The sequence below is a fragment of the Xiphophorus couchianus genome, chromosome 22 (genome assembly GCF_001444195.1).
Source record: "Xiphophorus couchianus chromosome 22, X_couchianus-1.0, whole genome shotgun sequence".
Taxonomy (NCBI): Eukaryota; Metazoa; Chordata; class Actinopteri; order Cyprinodontiformes; family Poeciliidae; genus Xiphophorus; species Xiphophorus couchianus.
The window spans coordinates 27,194,784-27,220,546 of NC_040249.1; the positions used below are offsets into that span (position 1 = coordinate 27,194,784).

Sequence of the window (25,763 nt, forward strand, 5' to 3'; positions counted from 1 at the left end):
TGTCTTGGAGTGATGTTGTAAAACTATTTTATTATCAACAGAGGCTTATGTGACAGTTTCACATACAGATCAGTCAATGAAGAGTCTCTGTACAATAAAGGAACATCTCAGTGGATATCATCGTTGAAAAATAGAGTTTTGCACTCTAAAAATTAACATATTTCAAGTGTTTATTTTTTTTGTTAATTTTGATGATTATGGTTTGCAACTGATGAAAACCCAATATTCAGTTCTTTGGAAAACATGACCAATCAGAAAAAAATTAGAATACATAAAGAATCCTTGCCTACCTGCCAAATAGCCAAAAAACAGATTCGATCTTCTTCTGCAGCTTACCCTGAGAGCTGTACCCAAAGCTATTAATGGAAAGTTGAGTGGAAGGGAAGGAAAAAAGAATTGGGGATAATTTTGAATCACCTCATTCTTTCCTGTGTAAACTACTCACAGTGTGGATAAGCACAGGATGGTTGACTTTTTATGGCTCTCGTTACAGCACCAAAATAAAGAAAATAAAGAAATAAAGGACCAATATATGGCGTACCATCTTTGCTACGCCGCAGTTGTTCATGCAAAAGTAGTCCTGACCGAGAACTGCATGGACGTCCTGGTCAGTATGTTTATATTTCTGCATTTAAATCCTTTAGCAGTTTTATGCAGAACTCACATTTTGGGTTTTCACTCACTTTCAACCACTCAAAATTAAATGAAATAAATGCTTAAAATATAAATCAAACCCTGTGTGTGAAGATTCTAGAATGAGCAACTTTTTCAATTAAATTACTGAAATAAATTAACTGAGGATATCGAGATGCACCTTTACAAAGGACATGGGTTAGGGAATGATTCAAATTATATATATATATATATATATATATATATATAAATAAATCAGCTGAAGTTTGGGCAGAAGTTTTTCCCTGCTTACTGATACAAAACGTTAAACTGAAACATTGTTAGATTTTCTAGTCCAACATAACCTGAGTAAGTGGTAGAAATTATGTGAAATTATGCATATAACATATATGCATGCTTTTATATGAATTTATAAATTACTGGATTAAAAATGGGTGGTGACAGAAACTGAATTGTTGGAAATGCAAAATAAATGGTAGAAAGGATTTACTTTGGCTGGTTTAGCAGCAGTTTAGACGACTGTAGGAGCAAATTGGCTGAGAACAATGGCATTTCATATTTAGATATTTAACTAAAACATCAAACTTAATTAATCAATGCCTTCCATAAGAGTTTTCTCGTAGTTCAATTACATTTTTGATGATTTTCAATCAACTTGGGGTAAAGAAAAAAGTGAAAATCCTCTGCAGGCCACGTCCAACCTCAAAGATCCTCACACTACCTTCAGGTCATGTTTCAATCAGTCCTTGGATAAATATTTGTCCACAGTTGTTCAGATATTAACGAGCTCTGATCAGCAGCTCTGGTAAAGATGATAGTGATGATGATGATGATGATGATGGGTGGTTCTTCACAGGCTCTGGGGGTTTGATGGGATCCTTCGCTGCTGTTATCTCTGCTGTTCAGCAGAGTGGGGGCTGTCCACGCTGCTGTAGGGAGACAGAGAGGAAGTTGGCGGTCCTGAGGTTTTCTCATCGTCTACCTCTTCCTTCTCCGCCTCCATCTCCGCCTCGCCGTCGTTCACGTCCCGCTCTGTTCTGAACATCTCCACTGAACCCCTGCCGTCCTCGCTGAGCTCCTCAGAAGGAGACAGGGCCTCCTCCTCTCTGCTCTCGGTGGCGCAGGCGCCTCCTTCGCTGGGGCTGGAGCTCTCCTGGTCGTCCTCTCGGGTCTGGCTGTGATGTTTCACGTTGTAGCGCTGGTTCTGGAAGAACTTGACAATGGTGTGTTTGGGAAGGTCTAGCTGGGCTGACAAGGTGTGAATGGCCTCCTGGTCTGGGTAGAGTCCCACGTCGCCGATGAAGCTCTGCAGGATCCCCAAGGCCTCCAGGGAGATCTTCGTCCGAGATCTGGACTTCTTCGCTCCGCCTCCCAGGCCGGGACTCAAACCTCGCTGCGGCATGTCCTCTGGACCCTGCAACGATGGCATCAGGGAGACGGGCTGAGGCTCTTCATGGACTGGCGATGGAGTGGTTAAAGGAGGAAGAGGATGTCTGTGGAAAGGCTGAAGAAGAGAGAAATGAGAACAAGGTGTGAAAGAAACTAACAATTTTTGGATAAAAAGTTTTCGCGTTCAGACGAGGAACCAAGATAAATCGAAATGGATTTACTTTACAAAACTGAAACACTTCACGGGTTACATGATCAACAACTTAATGTCACTACCAGCAAAAACAATGAAGACAGGAAGTAGTACGAGGATTTTTTTTTTTTTTTCCAGACAGCATGCAGCTGGTTCCACCAGAACTCTCACAGCATGGCACAGTTCATAAATGTTGTGTCATTTGAATGTGTACATTTGGCTTTTCTGTAAACCCTCAAACCACCATTTTGAAATTCAAGCATTTCAGAATCTCAAACAACTTTATGAACCCAGCTCCTCAGTGTGCAGTCAGGTCCTCCAGAGTCCTGCTCATAACCCGACCATTTGACTCAGGTGTGTTGAAGCAGAGACTCATGTCGAAGTTGAAGGACACCGGCCCCTGAGGACTGGAGTTGGAGACCCCTGATCTAAACGCTTACCTTGCAGCTCTGATTGTACGTTTAGGGAAAGTGAACTGCCTTGGTTTGCAAGATGCTGTTTGCTGATGTTCAGATTAAATTACACAGAGGTGGACTCGGTTTACTGAAGATGTTATCTGGTCCATTGGAGGAAACCTCAATAATATCAAAATTTGCTGTTGCAACTCTGACTCCTGATACATCTCTTTCCAGTTGTTCTCATGGAATCTTTTTAAAGATTTATCCAGTGACGCTTAATAAGCTCAAAATTTTCCTCCGCTACCAAATGAGCAGCTCGACTTGTCTGCCTCTGCTGTGTCAAAGGAAACAAAAACAAGAGGAAGTGTGATTGACCAGCCTCCATCAACCTCTGACATGCACACTAAGCTCCCAAATTCACAAACAGGCAGACTACTACAGCCTATTAACAGGGTGGGGTGGCCAGCACACCCAAACACAGGAATCCTACACCATAAATCTGTGGTCCATCAAAATTAAAGGACCTAAATAAAGATAATGGCAATTCCTTTTTTCTCAGCTTCAATAATTACAGGCTGTGTTCTGAATAATATTGAGGTTAGAGCCAGACTGGAGAGCGTTTTGGTTTCGGGGAGAGGGTGGGATGGAGGAGTGTTTAGCAGGAAATGTGTGGGCCGGTCATTTACCACTTCTATTTTCAATGAGTTATGGGACAAACATGACAGAGAGGAGGGTGGCAGAGAGAAGCAGGTGGTGGGATCAGGCAGATATGTTTTCTGTGCAGAACCGGTTGATTTTACAGTGAAGCTATTTTTATTTTTATTTTTTTAAAGTTTGCACAACAGAAGGCATTTTCGAGCTTGAATTAGTCAAATTGAATCCCGTTTACCTGCTGATCTGGGATGTGCAGGACGGTGTGGAGTCTGTCGCTGTGCTGCTGCCTGGACTCCTCCTCGTAGACCTGGTCTCTGTCGACCTGCGGTAAGGCCAGGAACCGTCGGATGGTGCACAGGTTCTCCCACAGAGTGCGGTTCTCAGGGCTCGGACTCTCCTTCCACCTGAGCAGCTCACATAGCCAACCCTAGAACAAACAGAAAGAGGAGAATTTATTCATTTAACCTTGAAATATCTATAGGGGGGGAAAAATTAAATAAATCAGAGCTCGCTTTCTGAGCTTTTCCAGACACCAAAAAACATCAACTTGTTGCCAAAAACCAGCGGGGATGATTTTAGAACCGTTGGGAGATCCACAGCACAAAATGTGGATTTCACATAACAGGTTCTCTTCTAAATCTGACCCTTTTTGGGATCCATACAAACAGGATGGTCATAATTCTTGACAAAGCACTTTGCTGGCTTTATGCTCATGTATTATTTTGGACAGATTTTTGTCAATGCAGCCACAGAAACAGAAGCAATTTTATGACAGCTTAATATTACAAAACCAAATAAAATTGTTGCTTGCCAAGTTTTTCTGTAAAGCATCTAAAAAAGCAGCTCCTCCGAGTTTATGGGCTTTTTCACACTTTAATAAATCAGAGGTTAGTGTCAAGCTGCCAAAAACAAAGTGAAAAAAATGCTTGACTTTCAGAAAATGAACTGAAAAGAGTAAAAATAAAACTCATAACATGTCAAGATGACTCTTGGATAAAAAAAAAAAACCTGAGGCTTTTGGAAAGCGTGAGCATTAAAGGAAAAGCTTTTCAACTATGTTTGCGCTTCTTCATATTACACTTCTGAACTTTCAAATATTAAAACAAAACCTGACTGCAAATTGAGACAAAAATAATTTTCTCTTTTAGTTTTTAATTGGTCAATTCACTATTTTGCAGAATCGAGAGATGAAATAGTTATAAAAAACAAAAACATTTTGTTTCTAAGCTCCTCTGAGAGACTGATGCTGTTTTCTCCAACTAACCAGAATAAATACAAACATTAGAGAAGGCAAGAAGAGCAAAATTAAAGGGAATAATGGATGCATTTTTTGTTGTCATTAAATACATTTTTTAAATGCATGTTTGTGAGCGTTTATTTATGAAGAACACGTAAAAATTTGTAGTTGGATCGAAGTGCTATGGAGCCAAATATCCCTAAAACACAATGACATAAAATGGATAAAAGTAATTTTAAATAAATCAAAGCACAGCTAAAGTTTACTGCCAATACGTAAATGTGATTGAAAAAAAGATGTTTGGGTTTTATCAAATGAGCTGAACAAGCTGGATTTTCAATGTCTTTCTTCAGGTTAACCGAGGAATAAATTTTTCCATTTTTCCAGGTTAAATAAGGACAAAGACTCTCCAAAATCAGCAGCCATAAGACGATCTCCTTGGACTTCAGGTGTTTGGAATGTCCAATCAGCTGTAGCTTAGTAAGCAGTAAGTTCCTATTGGCAACAGGTCTGATAACAAGTAGCTCTGATATTATCAGATTTACTGAGGAACATGTTATTCCGAGGTTGTGAGTCAGAGCAGATGCCTAAACATGATGGACGTGAGTCACCTGAAACGTCTCCATCAACAGATCGAAGGCACAGAAACAGAAAGAAGCGGATAAAATATTTAACTCCAAAAGAATGTTATGTTTTATGTCCAGTGGATTCTACGGTACTGAGTCTTCCATCAGACTCACAATGCCTCACAGTTAGGAAGATATTCTTTTTTTGAATACTGTAGCTTTGCCAGACAGGTTGTGTTTTTGGGCATCTAAATGTTCACACCAAACACGTTTTGAGCGTCAGGCGTGTCTGGTTTACATTCAAAGTCTGTGAGGAGGAGCGTCGAGGGCCCTTTGCGGTTCTTTTCGAGCGTCTAGTGGGGCGTGATTTGAACTGTATGGAGTGTGTTGAGCATTTAACATGTCGAGCGCATCAGACGCAGAAAAGCCGTTATCACACCCATAAGCTTCTTCCTGAAGACCTCAGACACATTTTTGGATATTATAATGTTCATTCTCACTTCAGTTAGGAGAACTTAGAGACGAAGTTAGAATGAATGTACAGGTGTTCCAATTAATTCCTTATGAGAAAAAGTCTTAAATTGTATACACCATTTTATATTCTGTATTTCTTCGCGACATGAGGTAATTTCAGTTCAGCAACTTGTGGTCCATGTTAGCTCGTTAGCACTCTCCCAACACCTTAGAAGATAACAGCAAATGTTATTCCCAAGGTAAAGGTTGGAAAAGAAGCAGAATCCGAGTAGAGTGTTGAGAATGTGCAAAGATCGCTTTCTCTGACCCAGAATCTGCCACCAGCTGTTTAACAAGCAGCTTTCATCCTATGAATTAATGCTACTAAACCAATCATCCATCTGTGTCTTGCTTCTTTTACAGCCTCATCCTTCAACTCTTGGGCATTTTTTTTTCTTTTAGATTCTTTCTGCAGCTATGAAAATATGTCTGTTCTGCACAGAGAATCAGCAGAGATTTGTTATTTTCACTCTGAACTCTCCTGATGTTGTCTCCATCTCCAGTGCAAGACTGCGCTTTGATCTTGATCGCCCGCATTGTTTATCGGAGGATGCAGTCATGATGGTATGCCACAGCGGGTAATCAGATACCCCACACACCCACACACACACCTCATCAGCTCCTTCAAACATGATCAACTCAGCTAGTGTTTCTATGTGTCTGTGTATAGGATTGTATAACAGGAGTTTAATGTGTGTAAACATGTTCAAGTTGAATCAGAGAAGCCTCAGGTTTTTAAGCTTTGAATATTTTTGGGTTTATGTTTTGTTGTTGTTTTTTTTTATCTGGAGAGTCTGTGGCAGCAGGAAATCATTCATACAGGTTTAGACTTGAGTTTTTGTAGATAGTCTGGTGTTTGTGCGTGTTTGGATTATCACAGTAACATCAAGGGGTGTGGAGGCGTTTTTTTTGTTGAAACTGACCTGACTCTTATTAGCAGCGACCTTGGCGAACAGAGCCTGGGAGACCTTCGCCCGCTTCATCTCCTGCTGGATCTCCTCGTAGATCCCCGACGTGATGTTGGCGAGCGAGTCGAGCTTCAGCTGCAGCTCTGGACCGGAGATGGTGCATTTAGTCTAGGAAGGGACAGAAAATGTAAACATGATTAAAAAAAAGAGCCATGTAAAGAGAGTCTTACTCTTTTAAATTATTCATATTTTGTCAAATTTGCATGGTTTTCTTTATACATAAAAATCTAAGAATCACACTGTATTGTTTATTTGTATATAAACTTCAAGTAAAGGGCTTTGCGTTGCTGAAGTTCCAGCTGCTAGGGTTTGGGTCGGGTCTCTACCAGCTTGGCACATCTTGAAAATGAATTATTTGACCAATTTTTCTTTCGCAAACTTTCAAGCTCAGTCAGATTGGATGGAAATCGTCTGTGAACATAAATTTTTATATCTGGTCGCAAAATAATTCAGGTCTGTACTTTGACCAGGCCGTTCTAAATATGTTCATTGAAAAAAAAAAAAAAAAAAAAATCAAATCTAGAAAAGTTACAAGTAGCTCTTCAGCAAAATATAGGAGCTTGTTTTAAGTCAATATTGATGAAAAAAATAGTAACATTTGAAATAATTTGCCATTGGAAAAAAAAACTTAACTTATAATATTTGAAAAAAATATTATCTTCTACTGGTCGATTATTTCACTTATAACTAGTACCTTTTCATCAATATTAAGGAATTTACTTACAACAAGCTCTTATTGTTTGCTGTAAAATAACTTGTAAGTTAGTTTTTGGTCTAACTTACATGTAGACCAAAAACTACCAAGTTAGTTTTGAAATAAGACAAAACTAACTTACAAGTTATTCAATATTTTAAAATATAAAAATTAGCTTTTGCAATGTAATCGCCCGCATTGTTTATCGGAGGATGCAGTCATGATGGTATGCCACAGCGGGTAATCAGATACCCCACACACCCACACACACACCTCATCAGCTCCTTATATAAGAAAAATCCTTCACAGAGTTTAGTGTGTGTGTACCTGTGTGTGTCTGATTGTGCTGCTGCTGCAGCTGCTGCTGCTGGAGATGTGGGTGGTGGCGTGGTTGGTGCTGGTGCTCCGCTCTCTCTCCTCCTGGTAGATGCGGTCTCGCTCGGCCTCTGGCAGGTTGAGGAAGTTTTGCATCGCCTTGAGGTTGACGAGCAGAGACTGCGAGGCCGAGCGAGGGTCCTCCTCCTTCCGAAGGATCTCCGACAGCAACCCCTGCAGGAGATCCAGCTTCACTTTATGAAGTTCTCTTCTTTGCAACAGCGCTAAATCTGGAACAGCAACTCTTACCTGCGTGCGGTTGAAAGCAACGCGGGCAAACACGGCTTGAGAAACGCTCGCTCTTTTCAGTTCATTCCTGACTTGCTGATAGATGTCAGAGGAGACTTCAGCACCCGAGCAGCTCAGGCCGGGGTCTGCAGCGACCCCAGACACCTTACAGGTCCGCGAGATGGGCGGGTGATTGAGGAACTGCTGGTTGACTCCCTGAGGGTGCTGGTGGGCGAGCAGGCGGCTGACCGCCAGCTGCTGGTTGATGAGGTGAGCCATGGCGAGCTGCTGGCGAACGAGCTGCGGGGAGAGCTGGGAGGACAGCAGTCCGCCGTGACCCAGCAGGGTGGAGGCCTGCGGACGGAGTGGGGGTCTAGGGTGGTTCGGGCCGGCAGGATGAGGCAGACTGTGAGGCTGAGGGGGGGAGTGAGCGTCACCCAGGGTGCTTTTGATGGGAAGGGCTCCTGGAGCGCCCAACGTGGCCAAATGGCCGGGAGACGGCAGCAGAGGTGGAGGACGGTGGTTGAGGATACTCAGGTCCAAATCTCTCTCTACTGTACCAACACACAGTAAAAAATAAAAAAAATAAAAATCACACTCCCTCCCAAAAAAGGGGAAAAAAACAGTTGAACTTGTGAATACTGAATATGGACAAAGTAGGCACAAATACCTTTTATGTCCGACTTTTCCAGTGAGGACCACATCTTTTCATTGTATTCACCTGGGGTGACATGACATAACAGCAAGTCTTTAAATAAAATCCACAACAATTGCTCTAAACCAGATTGCTTGATTTTCCAAGTTGTAGAAGCTGAGAAACATGCAATGAACAGGATTTAAAAAACGTCCCATTCTACAGATGTTTTTTCAAACACTTACACCTTTTCATACAGTTTTACAAGTGCATGAAAAGATACAACAGTTCAATTCCTTTTTTAATGAGAAATATTTTATTGCCTAAAATACAAAAATGTAGTAAATCTGAACTAAAGCTAAAGCTACACATTAGCCAAAATTTTGTTTACAGACAAAGGTATTTTTATGTTAAATGAGAAATGTACATATTGTTTGTACAGTTTTGAGTTTTTTTTTTTTCCCCCCCATCAGAAGGCATTTTGAGTCTGTATACTGTAGTTAACAATTAATAGATAACTAAACTAATTTAGTTAATTTCATCGATTCATCACGATTAAACACGTCGGGTCTACTTAAAATTAAAATGAAACTACCATGTTGTATGGATGCTGCTTTTATATTTTAAATGGTCATTTTCTGTATTTATAGTCACATTTTCTATTATTTGGCAACTTAAAAACTTGATACATCTTGGTAGGGCATCAGATTTTCTCTTTACGTGCGCGACTCTTGGTGTTTGCTGGTTTAGAGAGACTGCGTGTGTGTGTGTGTGTTTTGGGGGGAGGGAGGTACTGCTGTTTTCCATTAGGAGTTAAGAGCATTTAGTTTTGTCATGTGTATCAAGGGTGACGTTAATGTGAACCATGTGTGACAGTTCCTTCCTAACGAGAGCCGTCGCTGACGGACGTCTCATGCAGCACAGTCGGCATGTAAAGGCCGAGGTAAATATTCATATGCATACAGGGGGCGGACAGGGGAGTGTGAAAACATCAGGAAAATGAAGGCACTTGGGTAGGTGAGTTATTAACTTAAGACATGACAAGCAGTAAGTGTCGGTTTTAGAGTGTCTGAGTGTCTTTAGGAGGTTTCATTAAGTAAAAAAAGCTGTATAAACACTGCTGGTGGCTGAGGTGCAGGGGAGGCAGACTGTCAAAGTTTCTAACGTGATGGCAGGGAGACAACTTTTGAGGGAACAAACGCCACAAATGAGAGAATAAACATATTTACAAAAAACACAAAAGAAACCAGTGCCAAGACAAAGGATTAATCTGGTGTGGAGTTGTTTGGCGTTAACGTCTGAAGCCATTTTATGAATTTGGATTTAGAGCACTTTGTAATCATTTAAGTAGAAGTTCGTCTATCTTTGTGAGTCGTTTAAGGAATGTCATTATCATCAAAGATAGTGACTCTGCCGATCAAGATAGTATACAGGCATGCTGAAGATGACTTGCTGGAATGCAGAATGAGGTGGAAAATGGATTCTGAATGTTTGTCAATGGAAGACGGGGTGGTCTGAGCATTTTAACACTGATGATTTACTGGGATTTTCACATTCAGCCATTTTCCTGCTTTCCTGAGAATGGACTCAAAAATGACAAAGCACTCAGTTTGGGGCGGCGGTGTGGAGAACAACATGTTGTTGATGTCAGAGGACAACACATGTGGCTGTCAAGAAGATCAGGAGGTAAAAGGTCAAGAAAAGTCCTCAAAATTTGATATTATGGTTCAGACTTTTTACTAAAACTTTTGTATAGACCAAATAGATCTATACCAAACGTATATAGAATCACCTTGCTTAAATTCATAGCTGTATTAAAAAAAAAAAAAAAAAAAACAACAAAATTGTAAACTCACCCAATTGGAAAAAAAATTTTTTTTAGAAGGGATTTCAATTCTTACAATCAGTTGTGTACTACAAGAAGTCATTTGCAACATCGGGTAACCATAAACAATTTAGTTTTACTGAAACTGATTAAATATAAAGGAACAATTTTCTCTTGTGACGGCTTTTAGTAAAAAAAACAGAAGAAAAAACCTAACATCTTACAACTGTAATTTATTCAGGAATTCAAATGGCATTAAGCACTGCAGCTAATTACTAACTGATCTGGTAAATCTTTGCATGCTGTCGACTGTGACAGATACCAAACATTTCCAACATCGTTGTGTTGTGATGAAAAATGGGGATTTGCCTCACAGGGAGCAGAAACCTCAGAGGCTAACGTAGTGCTTTAGAGCTCAAAGGGAACCTGCTGCTGACATTCATCTGCCTTCTGAAAGTGATGAAGTTTATTTTATTAACCGTTTAAAATTGGAGTGTGGGTTTAAAGTTACCTTTAAAGCGTTTGTATCTCTTGTACCAGCGCCCAAACTCGTGGCATTTGGAGGTGGAGACAGTTGCGTAGTAGGAACTGTTCACAATCGCTGAGATCATACTCTTAGGGGAAAAATAAACAAACAGGAAAACACATTAGCCTGAGCTCATTGGTTACTGAAGCTAAAGGAAGGCCTGACTACAGTGCTTTGTGTTCAAATAATTTGAACCAGTCTGTCAAATTGCATCCAGAAATGTCAAGGTCTGAAGCTGAGACAAGCAAACAAAAAATAGATCATAACTGAGGTTTTACAAATAAAAACATGAAGTGTGCGGTATGCATTTCCATTCAACCTTTTAAAATCTGACACCCTTGAATAAAATGCTGTTGACAAAACGAACTTACAAATACATTTTCAGCAAGCTACAGGATTTTGTTTTAAGTAAATAATTTCTTAATATTGACTTCTTGTTTATTTCAAGTGTACAAGCTTTGAATATTTTACAGTCTTGCTCTATCCATCATCTGAAATGGAAAGATTATGGCACTAATGTGGAGCTCTGACTAAACTGAGAGACCAGACAAGAAGAGCGTAAGTCATGACAAACAGTTGTCTGCCAGATTCTCCAAACAAATGTCGTTCATGAAAGGGAGGCGAAAAGAAAGCAATAAAAGTGCCATTTGCCACAAACCACGTACGGGGCACGGCAAACAGATGGAAGAAGATCCTTGGTGTGAAATTTAAGTTTCTGGCCTACGACACATCATACTCGACACACCTTTCCCAAAGTAAAACATGGTGGTGTCAGCATCATTCTTTGGGGGTGATTGCTTTCATCAGCAGGCAAGCTATCAGAGTTGACTTCAAGACGAATGGAGAAGGACATAGGGCGATCCTGGAGGAAAACCCTGTTAGAGGCTGCAAAACATTCAACACCTCCTGCAGGACAACTACACATACTGGTTTAGATCAGATTATATTCATCTGTTAGAATGGACCAGTCAAAGTTTTAAGCCAGGGGTGTCCAAAGTGCATCCCAGAGGGCTATTTGTGGCAACACAAAGTATTTGTCTTTTTACGAGTAGGCTTTTTGCCTCGTCTTTAATTTCATAGTAAATAGGACCACATCTATCCAGAGACTTTTACTCAAAAAAGAAAAAGACTTTGATGCACCCAAATCTGCGTTTAATTAGCTTAACTTTGTTTGAAAACAATTGCTGTATTTAACAAAGAGCAACCAAAACCCTGTTATTTCTGAGAATAGACTGTTCCTGTTTTTGTTTCCTTAAAAAAAAAAAAAAAAAAAAAAAAAAAAATGGAGCCTTTCAAAGAAATTCGCAAACAGGATATTTTTCTTCCAATAAGGTAAACATCTAAAGCCCTTTGAGTTTCGGTTCTACCTGATGTACTTGTCCATTTCCCACCAAAAAAAACTGGCAAATGAAATAGCTTGTTGATGAGAGTATAATTCAAAGTATATTCAAAGATGTTCTCCATCCAATCTGACTGAGTTTGATCAATTTTGCACAGAGTGATGAAACCTTTCAGTCTCTCGATCTGCAAACCTGATGGAGTCATATCTTAAAAGTGCTGTCTCAGCAGGGCAGAATATGAATAAAACTCTTGGAACATTTTGTTTCCTCTTTACAACCAAGCAACATTTGTTTGCACTTCTGTCACACGAAATCGCTGCAAACAATCAAGTTTGCGGTTGTGACGGGACAAAACGTGAATACATTTTCACAAAAGCGAATCTATTTTACAGTTCTTTAGAGGATGTCACTCTGCAGTGCTCCAAAACTCATCTTTGACACCACTTCACCTGCGTATTTGTGCTGGGAGTGACGGTATTTTGAGACTCGGTGCTGATTTATTAACACTTACTGCCCTCCCTTCCTAATATAACCTGTGGTCACCTCCGCAGAGCAGGGGATGCACAAACTCAACATGGGAAATGCTGAAGATGAAAACTCACATGAGTCAGGCTGCGAATGTACACCACCCACACGCTTCCCCTAATCACTAATTACATCATGACTAAGTCTTGTGTATAAATCACAAGTCGAAATGACACACTGGAGGCTAATGACTACAGGGTGTGTGTGAGCAGCAGGATAATTGAGGTGTGCGTGCTTGCATCCTTTCCCATGGGATGGTATCGATATTTTGCGCGTGTGACTGAGTCAGATTACATACTGCACTAAGTGTGTGGTGAACTGATGATGAAACATGTGTTTAGAGAAAATACTTGGCTATCTCTGCTTGCACATTTGTGTGAATCAAAACCTAACTCCACCGCCTCGGAATGCGATATCCGAACGGATTTTTTTTGTTTCTTGCACCTGCCTAGAGTGTAGTGTGGTCTTGCAGCAGATACCTGGGACAGGGGACTCTCCTTAGCCACAGTGCTCTGGTTGGTTTCTCTGAGGAGCTCTTTGAGTGCGTTTCTCACTGTGGCGTGGGTCCACTGCTCCGACGGCAGATCCTCCAGCCGAGAAAAGCTGCAATATAAATATTCATTTGGAGCTGACGCGTAAAAAATATTTCACATTCACACAGTTCTTAAATTAGTAAAAAAAGGTTGGAGACTTAATTGGTGAACCACAAAATAGGGCTCAGGATATTTGTGTTGCAGTAATTGGGAGAGATCTTGGTCCTAAAGTCAACCTTTTATTTGTAAAACCAAGAATTTCAGCCAAGAATTTAGACAAGTACCACAATCACAATAATGATTGAGTTAATCTTCTTTTCGGTCAAGTTTTAAAAGTTATGGCAAACCGTCTCACCTCTTCTAATATGTTTAGGAATTAAACATACACTCAACATGAGGTTTTAAATGATTTATTTCAACTTTGCCTATTCTAGTTTGGTATACGTCAAATATAAAATTATTTTTAAAAAGATTTGAGAGGACTTTTTTTTTAAATTCTTTTCTCCAATCCAAACAAGGTGGAAATTCAACATTATGGCATATATCTATTGATAAGCAGCACTAATATTTTGTTGGTTTGAAGTTTCAGAGAAACTACACACTTTACAGTCAACAACAAGCTTCTGCTAGATTTCTGTTTGATTTTTAAAGGGCTAAGTGCCAGGGAAACTTAGCCTAGTGATCTGCATGTCGTTGACGTGTTTCAGTCATGTAAACTTTGCTACATTTTCCACCCCGGTCGTTCCTGACCTTTAAAATAACTCCTTTCGTTTTGGGAGAAACAATTTAGGTTGGTAGTGTTGAGGCACCATCATTCCCCCTGCTAGCTGAAGTTGAAACTTTGACCCAGTTTCCCTGCAGTGAGCTGACCTGTGCAAGAGAATCCGCAGCGTAACCATGTGGTAAACATCCAGCAACATGTCCGCCACTGTTGCTTCTGGAGCGTCCGTCAGGTAATGGATGGGCATCGGCTTCCATCGTCCTACTTTAATAATGCCTGCAAGAAAACACAAACAGAGCTCAAGTGTAAAAAAATCTCCTTTAATCGGAACGTGCTTGTCCTGGCCTTGGAGCGTCGCCCAAACGCTCACCTAGCCTCAGACTGACCCTCGACTGGAAGCACAAATGTAAACACACCTAATCACATTAGGATCTCCAGAAATCAAACACAGGCTGTGTAGCCTTGGATGGCCTTGTTTGCGTGTGCATGGACGCTTCTTTTAATTGCAAGGAGGAAAAGAGAAACAAAAATACTGTCTATTTGGACTCTAGTTGATTAATCAGAGGAGAAATATGAAATCAGTGCAAAGATCAAGGAGTGAATCAAACCTGGAATGTGAGCAGGTTTCATCTATCTGCACCATATCTGCTTCTCATTACTGGCAATGAGAAGCGCCTGGAAAATAATGCTTCCAGTCCGGTCTTTCTTTCTGCAGGCAAGGTGCAGCAACAGGTAGGGGAAGGGCAGTGTTGCATTATGCTACGCTTAAATCGAAGGGTGTGCAATATGGATTTATTATGATTTTATCATGATATTTTGTGGTATAATTGCGAGACCAATAAAAGTGACAAGAATGATTTGTTAAGACTTTTTTTTTGGTAATTGTATGAACAAATACTGCCTGACACAGCAAACAAATACTGCTTTTTAAAAATAAACATTTGTAATACTCTTCTTTAGGACAAGTCACATAAAATGCCATTCATCACCAAACTGCACTTAATAAATATATTTTTTTATTTGATATTCTTTGATACTTTCTCTGAAAAAAAAGTAATAAAACAAACAATCCTGGCAATACGGATAGTTTTAGTTCTTTAGAGAATTTTTTGCATCATTTCAGAAAAATCTTGAAATTCCAAAACTTTCTTAGTAAAAGTCTTGAAAATCATCAGAGCTTTATGATAAAACATTTCAGCAATTTTGAAAAACTTTAAAAACCCCGTCTGGCACTGAAAAAGACAATGAAAAAAAAATACACACACAAAAAACAGAGTTAAAAGGTTACATGTAATCAAATTAAGTTTGTCAACATTTTCTCATTCTTTAACATGACAACTTAATATTTACTTGGACAAACTTTACTTGATTACTTGTAGCAAATAATCTTTTTTAAAGCTGAATCACTTGCTTTATTTTTTCCCACTGCAGTGACTCAGCTTGTTTCAGATAACACTAACTTCACATTTTGTCAACTTATCTTATTTTGACTGCTTGGCATTTGAAGCAAGCCAGAAGAAAATGTGCAACTGCAGGACAATTCGGGATTTTACTGAATCGTATTTAACAGACTGGTGTAAGAAAGTTATGAACCTTTGTACTGTTAATCTTATGTAAAGACTCCTCAGGTAGTTTTGTTTTCTCTTGGAGCTGCTCATTCAGCGGCTCACTGAGCCTCCAGTGGGAATGTTGGGCAGCTTTACATAAAACTTCAGGACAAATAGTTTCCTCTGTGGTCATTACTCATTAGAAATAAGGGTCTTAAGTGAGATTTATTTTGGTTTTATTACCTTTATTTGTCACCTCAGCTTATACAAAAACCAGAAGCGACTATTAACCCCCCGGCCCCCCCAAGAAAAGAAATGGCTTTTTTTGTGGAACTACAGGAAAATCCCAGTGAGAATCTGTTAGGAGTTTAAAAATAATCATCCAGTCAGAACCCTGCAAGATGCAATTCAATCACAGAAGAAAATAGAAGAGACTCTGTATAATTTTGGTTGCAACCACACTGGGGGAAAAAATGCAAGACTCCAGCCAAAAATTATTTATTTGAAAAGAAAAGGCTTATTTTTCAGAACAAAACCTAGCTATTTAGGAGAGGTGAAGGACAGGGGGGGAGGAGGGGACGGGTCGCAGGGCGTTGGCCACTTGGTCAGAGTGGCCTGTGTTTACGGGACACCAGGAATGTCAAACTGCTCTATTTTATGTGTGTGCCCTGTGCACATGTCTGTAGGCTTCTCCTTATCACAAATTGAACACCATCGGCTTCTAGGTTGGATCTCAGACTGATTGGGGGAGAAAAAAAAAGAAGAAAAAAAGAGTGGCGTTTGTCTGATATAAGCTTATTGTTGGGGTTAGCCATTATGATGCCGAGTGGGCAGACCAGACTGAATCGCAGGAGGAGATAAGGAAAGAGAAAGCAGACAGGTTTTATCTATAAAATACCTTTCCTGCATGTTTCATGTCGTCTGATAAAGCCAGCACATCTGGGAAACAGTCGCACTTTAACTCAGCCGCTTCCGTTAATAATTACTCATCAGCAACAACACAGTGGTAGGAAAAACTGTTTTCCTTTCAAGTGGATAAACTGAGCAGACGGCCACTTAATGTCTGGCATGTTGGTGGTAAAACTTCATATGCTGCCAAAGTTCAGGCAGCTAAAAACGGTAGGGCCAAACCTATAGGGGAGAAAAGCTGTAGTTTTTAAAATAAAGCACTCCAGCTACATTTAATTTTAGTAAGGATGACTGAAAACATCAGTAAAGATTTTATTTGTCATTATTTGTTACTTTGTAAAACCCAGAAACGACCTGCAATGGAGTTTACTTAAACTTTGGGGTTGCTTTGTTAAAAAAATTTTAAAAAATCAAAAACTCATAACATTTTATTGGAACAGGTGCAAAAAAGGGTCCTAATGACTAGTTTTAGTACATCTTTTAGTACAAGCTATTAAAAAAAAAAAAAAAAATTAAGACTATTTGTATCTTCCATCGACTTACCTCGAGCCTGCGCTGCTGAGTTGTGCGAGTATCCCAGGGCAACGAGTGCCATTTCCACCAGCTGCGTAAAGAGCACGTCTTTACGGACCAGCACGAACTCGGCGTGACGGTCGCTGCGGCTGTCGCAGTTGCCGGCTGCGTCTGCGTGCTCCACCACGCAGTAGATGGGGATCATCAAACCTGCCGTGAAAAGAGGCGTACACACCTTTCACAAATGGGAAATTAACACGTTTTAAAGGAAATGTTGCATTTTGTCCCACATTCCAAGTCTTTAATTCAAACATTTAAAGAGCTAAACGTGAGATTCCAGGGACACAAATCAACCCGAATTTCTCCTTTGTGGGACAATAAAGGTTGTTTCTATTCTAGTGTTTACAGCAGACTTGAAAAAGTTGAGATAAAACACATTGTGCTGCCCCAAATCCTCAGATTTGATCACGTTACATGCAAAGGTTTCAGTTTTATGTGGCAGATTCATAGAAAAAAATAAAATAAAATTCCAACAAAGAAAAATCTGAAACATTCATATCCATAATACCAGAAAGCCACACCAAAAGAAGTTCAAGCCAGAATAGATCAAATTTAGGCTTTTTTTTGCCAGACAAAACGCTGAGGGGTTGGAAAACCAACACTGTACATCACCCTGAACACATCATCTCTACAGTGAAACATGGTAGTGGCAGCATCATGCTTTTTATGGTCACTTTCTTATTCTGTAATTTAGCCCCGACTATACTTTATGATTTTTACTTTTGTGAATCTAGATCTTTCTGTCATTTTACTGTTGACTCACCTGAATTCACCCATTGAGGGACAATAAAGGTTATTTCAATTCTGTGAAATTCCTATGAAGCTGGTCAGAGAAGATGGGTTGACCTTTAAACAGGACAAACAAAACTAAACCCACAACCAGAGGTAGAACGGAGCGGGTTAGAGCAAAGCATCTTCGTGAGCATGAATGGCCTAGTCAAATCCAGACCTAAATGCAGTGATTTTAGATTTAAATACTGATGCTCTGCATTATCTTGAGCCATGTTTGAACAAAGAAACAGCTGACAATGTTGAAATATCTAAAGTAGGGCTATAAAATAGTTGCATTTTTTAAATTTATCACAACCTTCACCAGTATCGCATCTTTTCCTAACCTAATTCAGCAGAATATGTAGAGGAAGAGGCTCTGGCTCACTTATTCTTTGCAACACGTAGAAAACGGATTATTTTAAGTTCATTTGTTACCAGTATTTCTCCGGAAGTCATCATTAAAGTCGCCCTTTCTGTGTTTGTGTCGTCTGCTCAGTACCGTCCATGTTTCTGGAGGAAGCCAGCTTGGTGGTCTTTTTGTACAACCGGGGAGACGACTGTGTGAATGCATTTCGTCGTAACGTTGCACAACTGCATTTATGCTTCAACCACATATTAAAACCCACATGGGATAAAACTCGCTTCCAGAACCACTATTAAAGCACTTCATCCAGGACTCAGGAGCTGCGCCACAACTGCAGCGGTACAACCGGTTTCAGCGGGTTGGGCCGGACTTGGGTTTTCTCTTATACTTTTTTTTTGGGCAGGCACTCAGAGCGCCGAAGAGCTGTGCAGCAGTTCACACCCATCCAGTCCACCAGTCTGTCCCACAGGAGCTGTTAATTAGCAAGCTATCAATCCTTCTCCTGACGAGAACGGGACACATCAGCCGGAGCCAAAGCCGCAGCAGCACCAGGCACGCCATCGGCCAATAACCAGACCGCTCAGTGGAAGGGCGGAGGGAGGCGACGGCACAACGCGTCCATGTGTGAACAGATAGTTTGTGTGATGATGCATGATGATGTTCTCTAGATTAGGGCGTTATGTGTGTATTCTGGTCAATTTGCTGCCCTGGTAAATAAAATAAAAAGTGCTTTTTTTCTGTATATGTGACTTTTACATCATCCCTTTTACCTGACAGAGTCAGAAATAAGAGTTAATGAAATTCAGCTCAAACATTTCCAGCATTTAATTTTACTTTTGTTTCAAACTTTGCTCAAAAACATGAGTTTCTTTTCTCTGACAGCACTAAATATGAAACCTTTTCAGATTTAACCAGTGAAACTTGTTTCCTTTATAACTTTTTAAAAGGAAATACACAATCATGTCTTTATAAACTTTTCTAATTTGGACTTAGTGTGGCAAATGCAGACGTAGTTCTCCGGTCATTTTTCCAGTCCTCATGCAAAACAGGCCTCTCATGGTAACAAACTTTGCTGGACAATAAATTGTTCCAGAAATTATTGCAATAAAATAATATTATTTTGAGATCATTTTTTTAACAATTATGATAGTATTAATGGCCTATTAATACAAGTATACCCTCTCAAAGATCAAAACAACTTTAGTTTCTAAAGAAAATTTTTTTAAAAACTAAAACAACAATAATGAGGTTTTAGAATTGCAATAAACAATACTATTTGAGACTATTTTTAGCTAATATTATATGAATGGCTTATTAATGCAGGTTAAAGATAAAAAAAACCCTTTAATTTATAAAAAGAACAAAAAAATCCCACTGGGACTGAAAAACATTTTAAATATTCAAAATAAAAGCAACTGAAACTAAGTAAATTTGATTATAAAGTTTCAGTAACCAAAATTGCATAAAAAAAATAAAAATAAATCAGTTTAGATGGGAAAACAAGCAAAAGTGGCATTCAGTTCAAACTAACTGGGTTATACTGGGTGTCAAATATTTGAAGCGTTTCTCAAAACGCTTTTCATCGATATTAAAAGGTGAGCATCTGTTGAATATTGCACTCATGTTAATTTATCATGGGATTCACTGATTTATTGCTTATGCTCAAGTACATGAGAATTTCACATCTAAAAAAAAATCTATATATTTAGATGTTCGCCCAGGTCTCTGTGTGGAATCCTTGACACCTTACCTCCTAACGGTCTCAGCGGTGTGCCGCCGTTCTGTTGGATCTGCGGGTTAGCCGGGCTGCCGTTCACCTCCAGGCGGCTCATCTTGCACTGCGGGGGTCCGCTGCAGGCTGGGCTCTCGGGTTTTGCCCCCCTCTCCTCCGGGCTGGCTCGGTCAGGAAGGTCCGGGCTCTCCGGCCCCCCTCCTGCTCCTCCGCACTGCTCCATCCCAAGATAACCTTCGAGAGGAGCGCCCAGCACGGTGTAGGACGCTGGTGGAGAAAGGGGAAGATCTACAGTCGTAACTCGAGAAAGGGCCCGATAATTACAGCCATTGTATGAGGAACAGTCTTAAAACTTAAACACCAGCGTGATTTAATAGCATATGCAGAACCGTCACTTCTGACATGAGACTGCTCGTACGTTTACTCACAGAGGATATATAATCTTACTCTGCGTTTTTTCTTTTTTTAGTCAATACAACCAACCAATATCTTAGTTATTTACAGAAAAAGGAGGCATGGAAGGCCACAGCAGACTAAATACAGAACTGTTTATTATCCTCTGTTTAGACACAGGAGTACACAACAGGCTACCATGAAAGACGTGAAGGCGTTTAAGGCGTGGACGGAACATTATAACAATGCACTGTAGTTACAAATAAATACAACTGAGCTCAAAGAGTCATTTTAAGTCTCTGTATTTGATCTTCACATTTCTAGAAGGATTCCTTTAGCTACAGCTGCACACAGTAAAGCCAAAGTCCAAGTTCCTAATCCTGCTGATAGAAATCAAATCCATAAAGCTGTTTTTTTTTTTTTTACCCGGAAGTATTTGTGTATGAATTTTTAATGTAATAATCTTTGTTGAAAGTCAGTTTGAAATCTAAGACCTGAGTTCAACAAATTCCCCCCCCCATTGTTTCTAAACAACTACTCACCAAAACACGCCTTTGCTTTTCTTTACTTTCTAGAAAACTCAAATTGTTGGACTCGATTTAAACTTTTTCCTACGAAATACAAGATACTTTAAAAAGTGGGTTTATAACTTATGATCATCTGGAACGATTAATAAGCTCTAAATCTGACTTCAGGACCTGAAAATAATGCTGCTTTATGCTCTGACCGACTTAATTTCTGTTAAAAGAAACATTAAACAATGATGTTTAAATCAGATGCAGAAGCGGCTAAATGAGCCGCATTTGCAAAATGAGTTATAAATCGCCTTTAGCAAAGCTAACAGTTTGAGATCTCCCAAAAGATTATTTAAAGATGTGATCAAATGGCATATAAAGCTGTATGAAATTAAATTTTAATGTAGCTTGTTGCAACTCTGTGTAATGTGAACTTCGGCCAACATTTACTGTTATTCATTTATTGCACAAAGGACCCAATTTCTGTAAAGTTTTAACTACACAACGGCTGTATTTCTGCAACCTGTAGTGTTTTTTAGATGCCAAAGAGGCCAGAGTGACCAGAATTTTTGCCCTTCCCACACTTGTTGCTGCACACTGCCAGATAGCTGGCTGAAAAGAAAGGGGATACTACCCATTCTGGTCACTTGAAAGAACTTAAACATTTCGGGTTGCAGTCGTCATGCAGTGATGGAGAAACTAAAGGAACGCAACCCATCGTTCATTGTTATAAAGCAACTTTAAAACTACAGTTGGCATCCGACTGCTGGCTAGCTGACAAACCAAGAAGCCCAACTAACCAGCTAATAACAGTTTGTTAAACTTGCATTACTCTATAAAGAGCAGAAAAGCAAAACAAATTCTGCCCAAAACGCACATTTACCAAAATATGACTACATTTAGTGGTGCTCATCGTTTCTTCTGTTTTTGTATCAACAAAAGATAAATGTCATAGGTAATCTGGATGTAAATATAATTTGTGCAATAACAGGAACAATTTTAGATCATATCTTCTTTTGCTGAACCTGATTTAAGACCGTGACAGTCTTATACCTGAATTGTCTAGAATTGACAGAAGTCAGATCTTCTAAATTTCTTTAACAATCAAAGTCATAAAAAAACAAAACAAAATAAAACAAAGAGCCAACAGCAAACTAAACGCTTCTTTCCTCTCTTTTTGCGTTGTTTTGCTTCCACAATGACAGCAATTTTGAGTCTGCCCAAACTCTCACAGAGTTAATACGAGCCAGACTCGGCAGGAGTCGCTGAAGAGAGGACAAGAGAGTCAATCCACAATCATCACATTAAAATAAATGTATTTAAAGCTCTCTGTTCTGAGTCAAACACATTTTTTGATTCACTGCTCCTAAATGCCTAAATACAATCAAATGACCATTTTACAGTTGAGTTTTACACTTTAGTTGCACATTGTAGTCAAGTGTGTGGCCAATTTTTCCTTCCAAAATGTCCTCCCTCTTATGTTTCTCCACAACAGATGTTGCATCACTGAGAGGCCGATCTCCTTCCATCAGAGTCCCTCTGGGTGCAGCTGTCCATCCCACGCTGCCTTTTCTAATTCACCCATCAATCCTTTATCTTGATTTAATGACCCCTTCCACCAAAACCTAAAAAAAACCCATCTAAAATCTTCTCCAGTCAACTCATCTCCCCTGCTCCCCTTTTTTTCTCAGTAAATCCCCTCAAATATGCATTTTAGTACCGCGCAGGAAAGGTTTGATGCAACTCAGACGTACAAAGTGCTCCCTCAGCTTGAGTTTCATCTGCTTCTAATAAACACGTTTTTGGAATATTTGGGGTAATGGATTATAATCGCCCCCCCTCCTGCCCCTCCACTTCTCCCCTGCTTCATATTTCCTCCTCTAACGAGAGCAATTATCAAGCCATTAATGAGGGAGACATAAAATGTGGGAACAGAAAAAAAAAAAAAAGGATGGTTGTGGTGTTTGAAGAACACACAAGGAAAGCTATTGCATGAGGAATAAATATGCAACTTGAATTAAAAAGAGTGTCGTAAAAAATTTCAAGAGGTCAAAAAAGAAAAAAAAAAGAAAAATAGCCTTCTTCTTTGGAAATGTTTGACACAATGATAGAAGTACTGCTGAATAAGAAGGTATGGAATCCATCAATGACATGCATTAGAACAATACAGACATTTTTGCCACTCATAATGTTTTTCTGGGTGAAAATGTTATGGAAATTTAAAAAAGAAATGGTGTAAGCTTGAGTCATTCGTGACCCAAAAACATGCAGAGCAAGGCGAACTACGAGAGCCTATATCAAAACAGGCAAAATGAAAAGAAACACTAAAGGACCATTTCACATTTTATTTCCTTAAATTTTCAACTTAATTACTATCTATTTAAATGTTAAATGAATAAACACTCACAATGAAAGTCTTGATTTAAGTTTTGGGCGGCCTAAAACGCATTTAAAACCCACTTCAAGCAACATATTAGGTGGGTGTACAGCTTAAGGGACCACACACTCCCAGCACAGACTGTGTTCACTTTACTAGCACACATGGAGGACAAATGGCATGCACTCGGTAGCCACTGATTGACAAAGCGCACATGAAAGTTGATTTATTAAGACAGGGGTCTAATGTAAAGGGTGTGTAGCAGAGGCTTAAGGGTCTTTCTGGGGGTCTGGGTCTGATGAAATCTCTCTTGAGTTCATATGATTTAAAGGGGATTTAATTGGACAGCAGGTTAATTAAACCTGGGAGGAAAGTTTTCAGAGAATTCAAACAAACAAGTTGGTAAAATAGCCAAGTATTTCTAATCAAAACAAGCAGTGGCTCCAAGTTGGATTTCTTTTCTAGAATTGGAATCAATTATTAGATGAGCCTAATTGGCCTAGAAAATGTATATTGCTCTCCTGTGGATCAATTATAATCACACACCCCAAGCATATATCTACTTTAAATAAAAATAATATCAATATGTTGACTGCATCCACGTGAATCTATGAAACAGAGAATAGGATGTAGCCTATATGGGTAAACAAATATCAAAGCACTTCAAAATTCAACATTTCTCCCCCTAATAAGCTACTTTAACTTATTTGAAATGACCAAATTCTTATATTTTACTTATATAGTTTACACTCATATGCTTATTTCAAATGCCACAGTTCATCTTTTTGTGTTCAAGCAAAAAAGAATAAAAAATTCATTTTTGGGTGATTCAACCGTGAACGTTTCAAACCAAAGCTATAAGAGCATCTTTACCTTTAAATGTTAGCCTTTTGACATTTTATTTTATATACGTTTAAGAATTGTAAGCAATTTCGATAAGCTTAATAAGTCTCATTGTTACTTCACCTTGAAAAATTTATCAAAACAAGTCTAGTAGTTTTTCCTTAAATACCAAATTACCTTGAAATAATCTGCATTTATAGAGAAAAAGTCACTGATAACAGCTAATTTGTGTCAAATTAATATGTTTTACTACGCTTCCTAAATCTTCATGTCCTTGTATAAAATTCGGCATACATAAATGCTCATTATCACTCACTGTATGGTCGTCGTCAGTCGTTAAATTCCAACTAGAGAGGCAACGCCAAATAAAATCAGAGCTCGGTGTGCTACAAAAACACACAGCTGCGGCTAATAAAATCAGGCTAATAATGGCTCCGTTTGATCCAGGTGTCCCAAGTGGAGCACAAAAATTACAATGTAATCCTAATGTGAGAGAGGAAAACAACAAAACGGCTAATTATTCATGCTCAGGCGAATGCTTAATCGGACATATTAATAATTTTATTAGCTGCAGCTGCGTTTAACCAATTGTAGGATTAAAAGGGGGAGCGGTTAGTGGGTAAGTGATTGTTGACATTAAAAACTGAAACATTCAGGTTTCTAGACGTTAAATTGGACATGTTTAAGTAAATTTGAGTAAAAACAATTTATCTTGTTGTAAAATATTCTTCACTTGAGTCAAGTTTTGGACAAAAAGTTATTTATTGCCATACTGGCCCTTTTTTTTTTGCTTTAAAACTAGGACTATTTAGGTTTTGAACTATTGCTCTCCCTCCACCCCTCTGTTTTATGCTAAACTTAAAATTGCTGCATTTATTTTCAGAATAAACGCAGCAACTATCTTTAATATTTTCTTAAATTTTGAAATTGTGTCGACCAGAAGCAGACAGTAGGTATTATATAGTAACCAACCATTTAAGTGTTAATAAGAATAACTGTCTAAATAAAAACTGATGACAAAAATACAATATATTTTTTGCTGTTTTGAAATCTAGACCATTTAAAAAAACATGATGCATTTGCCTGTAGTTAGCCAAATTATAACAAATGTCAAAACACCTGACAGGTTCAATTCATTTGCAGTTACATAGAAAGAAACAGAATATTGCCATACAGTATATAAGTGGAACAATTCTTATTTTGCAGGCTTTTCTAGAAGTTCACATAAGTTCTTCATAAAAAGAAAAATAAGAAAATTTCTCAATTCCACGCCTGATAGAAAAGTTTCCAGCAAATACTCACTCACTTTTTAGGAAGTCACTGTGCACGCCGGGCGACAAACTCCATCCATTGGTGAAAACGAGTGAATCCAGCCTGGAAAAAATATGAATTCCCCAACGTTTCCCCCTTTTTCTTGACAGAACGCAGAGCAGGAGATGCACAGAGGAGGAGTGACAAGGGCAGACTGCTGCTGCCGACGCGGTAAGGAGATGTAAAATGACACATGTAGAGAAGGAATGGAGGGAGGGAGCAAAAGCAGGGAGGGAGATCCTGAGGCAAAACAACATGTATGAACAACTGCATCTTTTTTCCTTCCAAACAACAACAACAAAAAAACACATTCTTTTAAGTCAAAAACAAAAAAAAAAACACCAAGTAAGTGTTTAGCTTGAGATCTTGTAGGCTGGGATGGAATTTGAAGCGCTTCTTAATTATTTCAAACCATAAATGAGTAATGTGATGGCAGATTTAGAAAAGCTTATTAATGTCCCAGATGCTGTGATGGC

At 39.1% G+C, this 25,763-nt stretch overlaps 1 protein-coding gene across 1 annotated transcript; it reads right to left on the minus strand.

Moving 5' to 3' along the window:
• Positions 1–7: 7 nt before the first annotated feature.
• LOC114138390 (DNA-binding protein SATB2-like) lies at positions 8–25,461 on the minus strand. Its single transcript, XM_028007612.1, has 12 exons — positions 25,283–25,461; positions 19,867–20,115; positions 16,952–17,131; positions 14,102–14,228; positions 13,178–13,301; positions 10,819–10,921; positions 8,519–8,569; positions 7,870–8,402; positions 7,573–7,794; positions 6,507–6,659; positions 3,503–3,694; positions 8–2,137 (listed from the first exon to the last, which is right to left on the minus strand). The coding sequence occupies exons 2-12, from the start codon at positions 20,069–20,071 to the stop codon at positions 1,523–1,525; spliced, it is 2,505 nt and encodes an 834-aa protein (XP_027863413.1). The 5' UTR covers positions 20,072–20,115; positions 25,283–25,461; the 3' UTR covers positions 8–1,522.
• Positions 25,462–25,763: the final 302 nt, after the last annotated feature.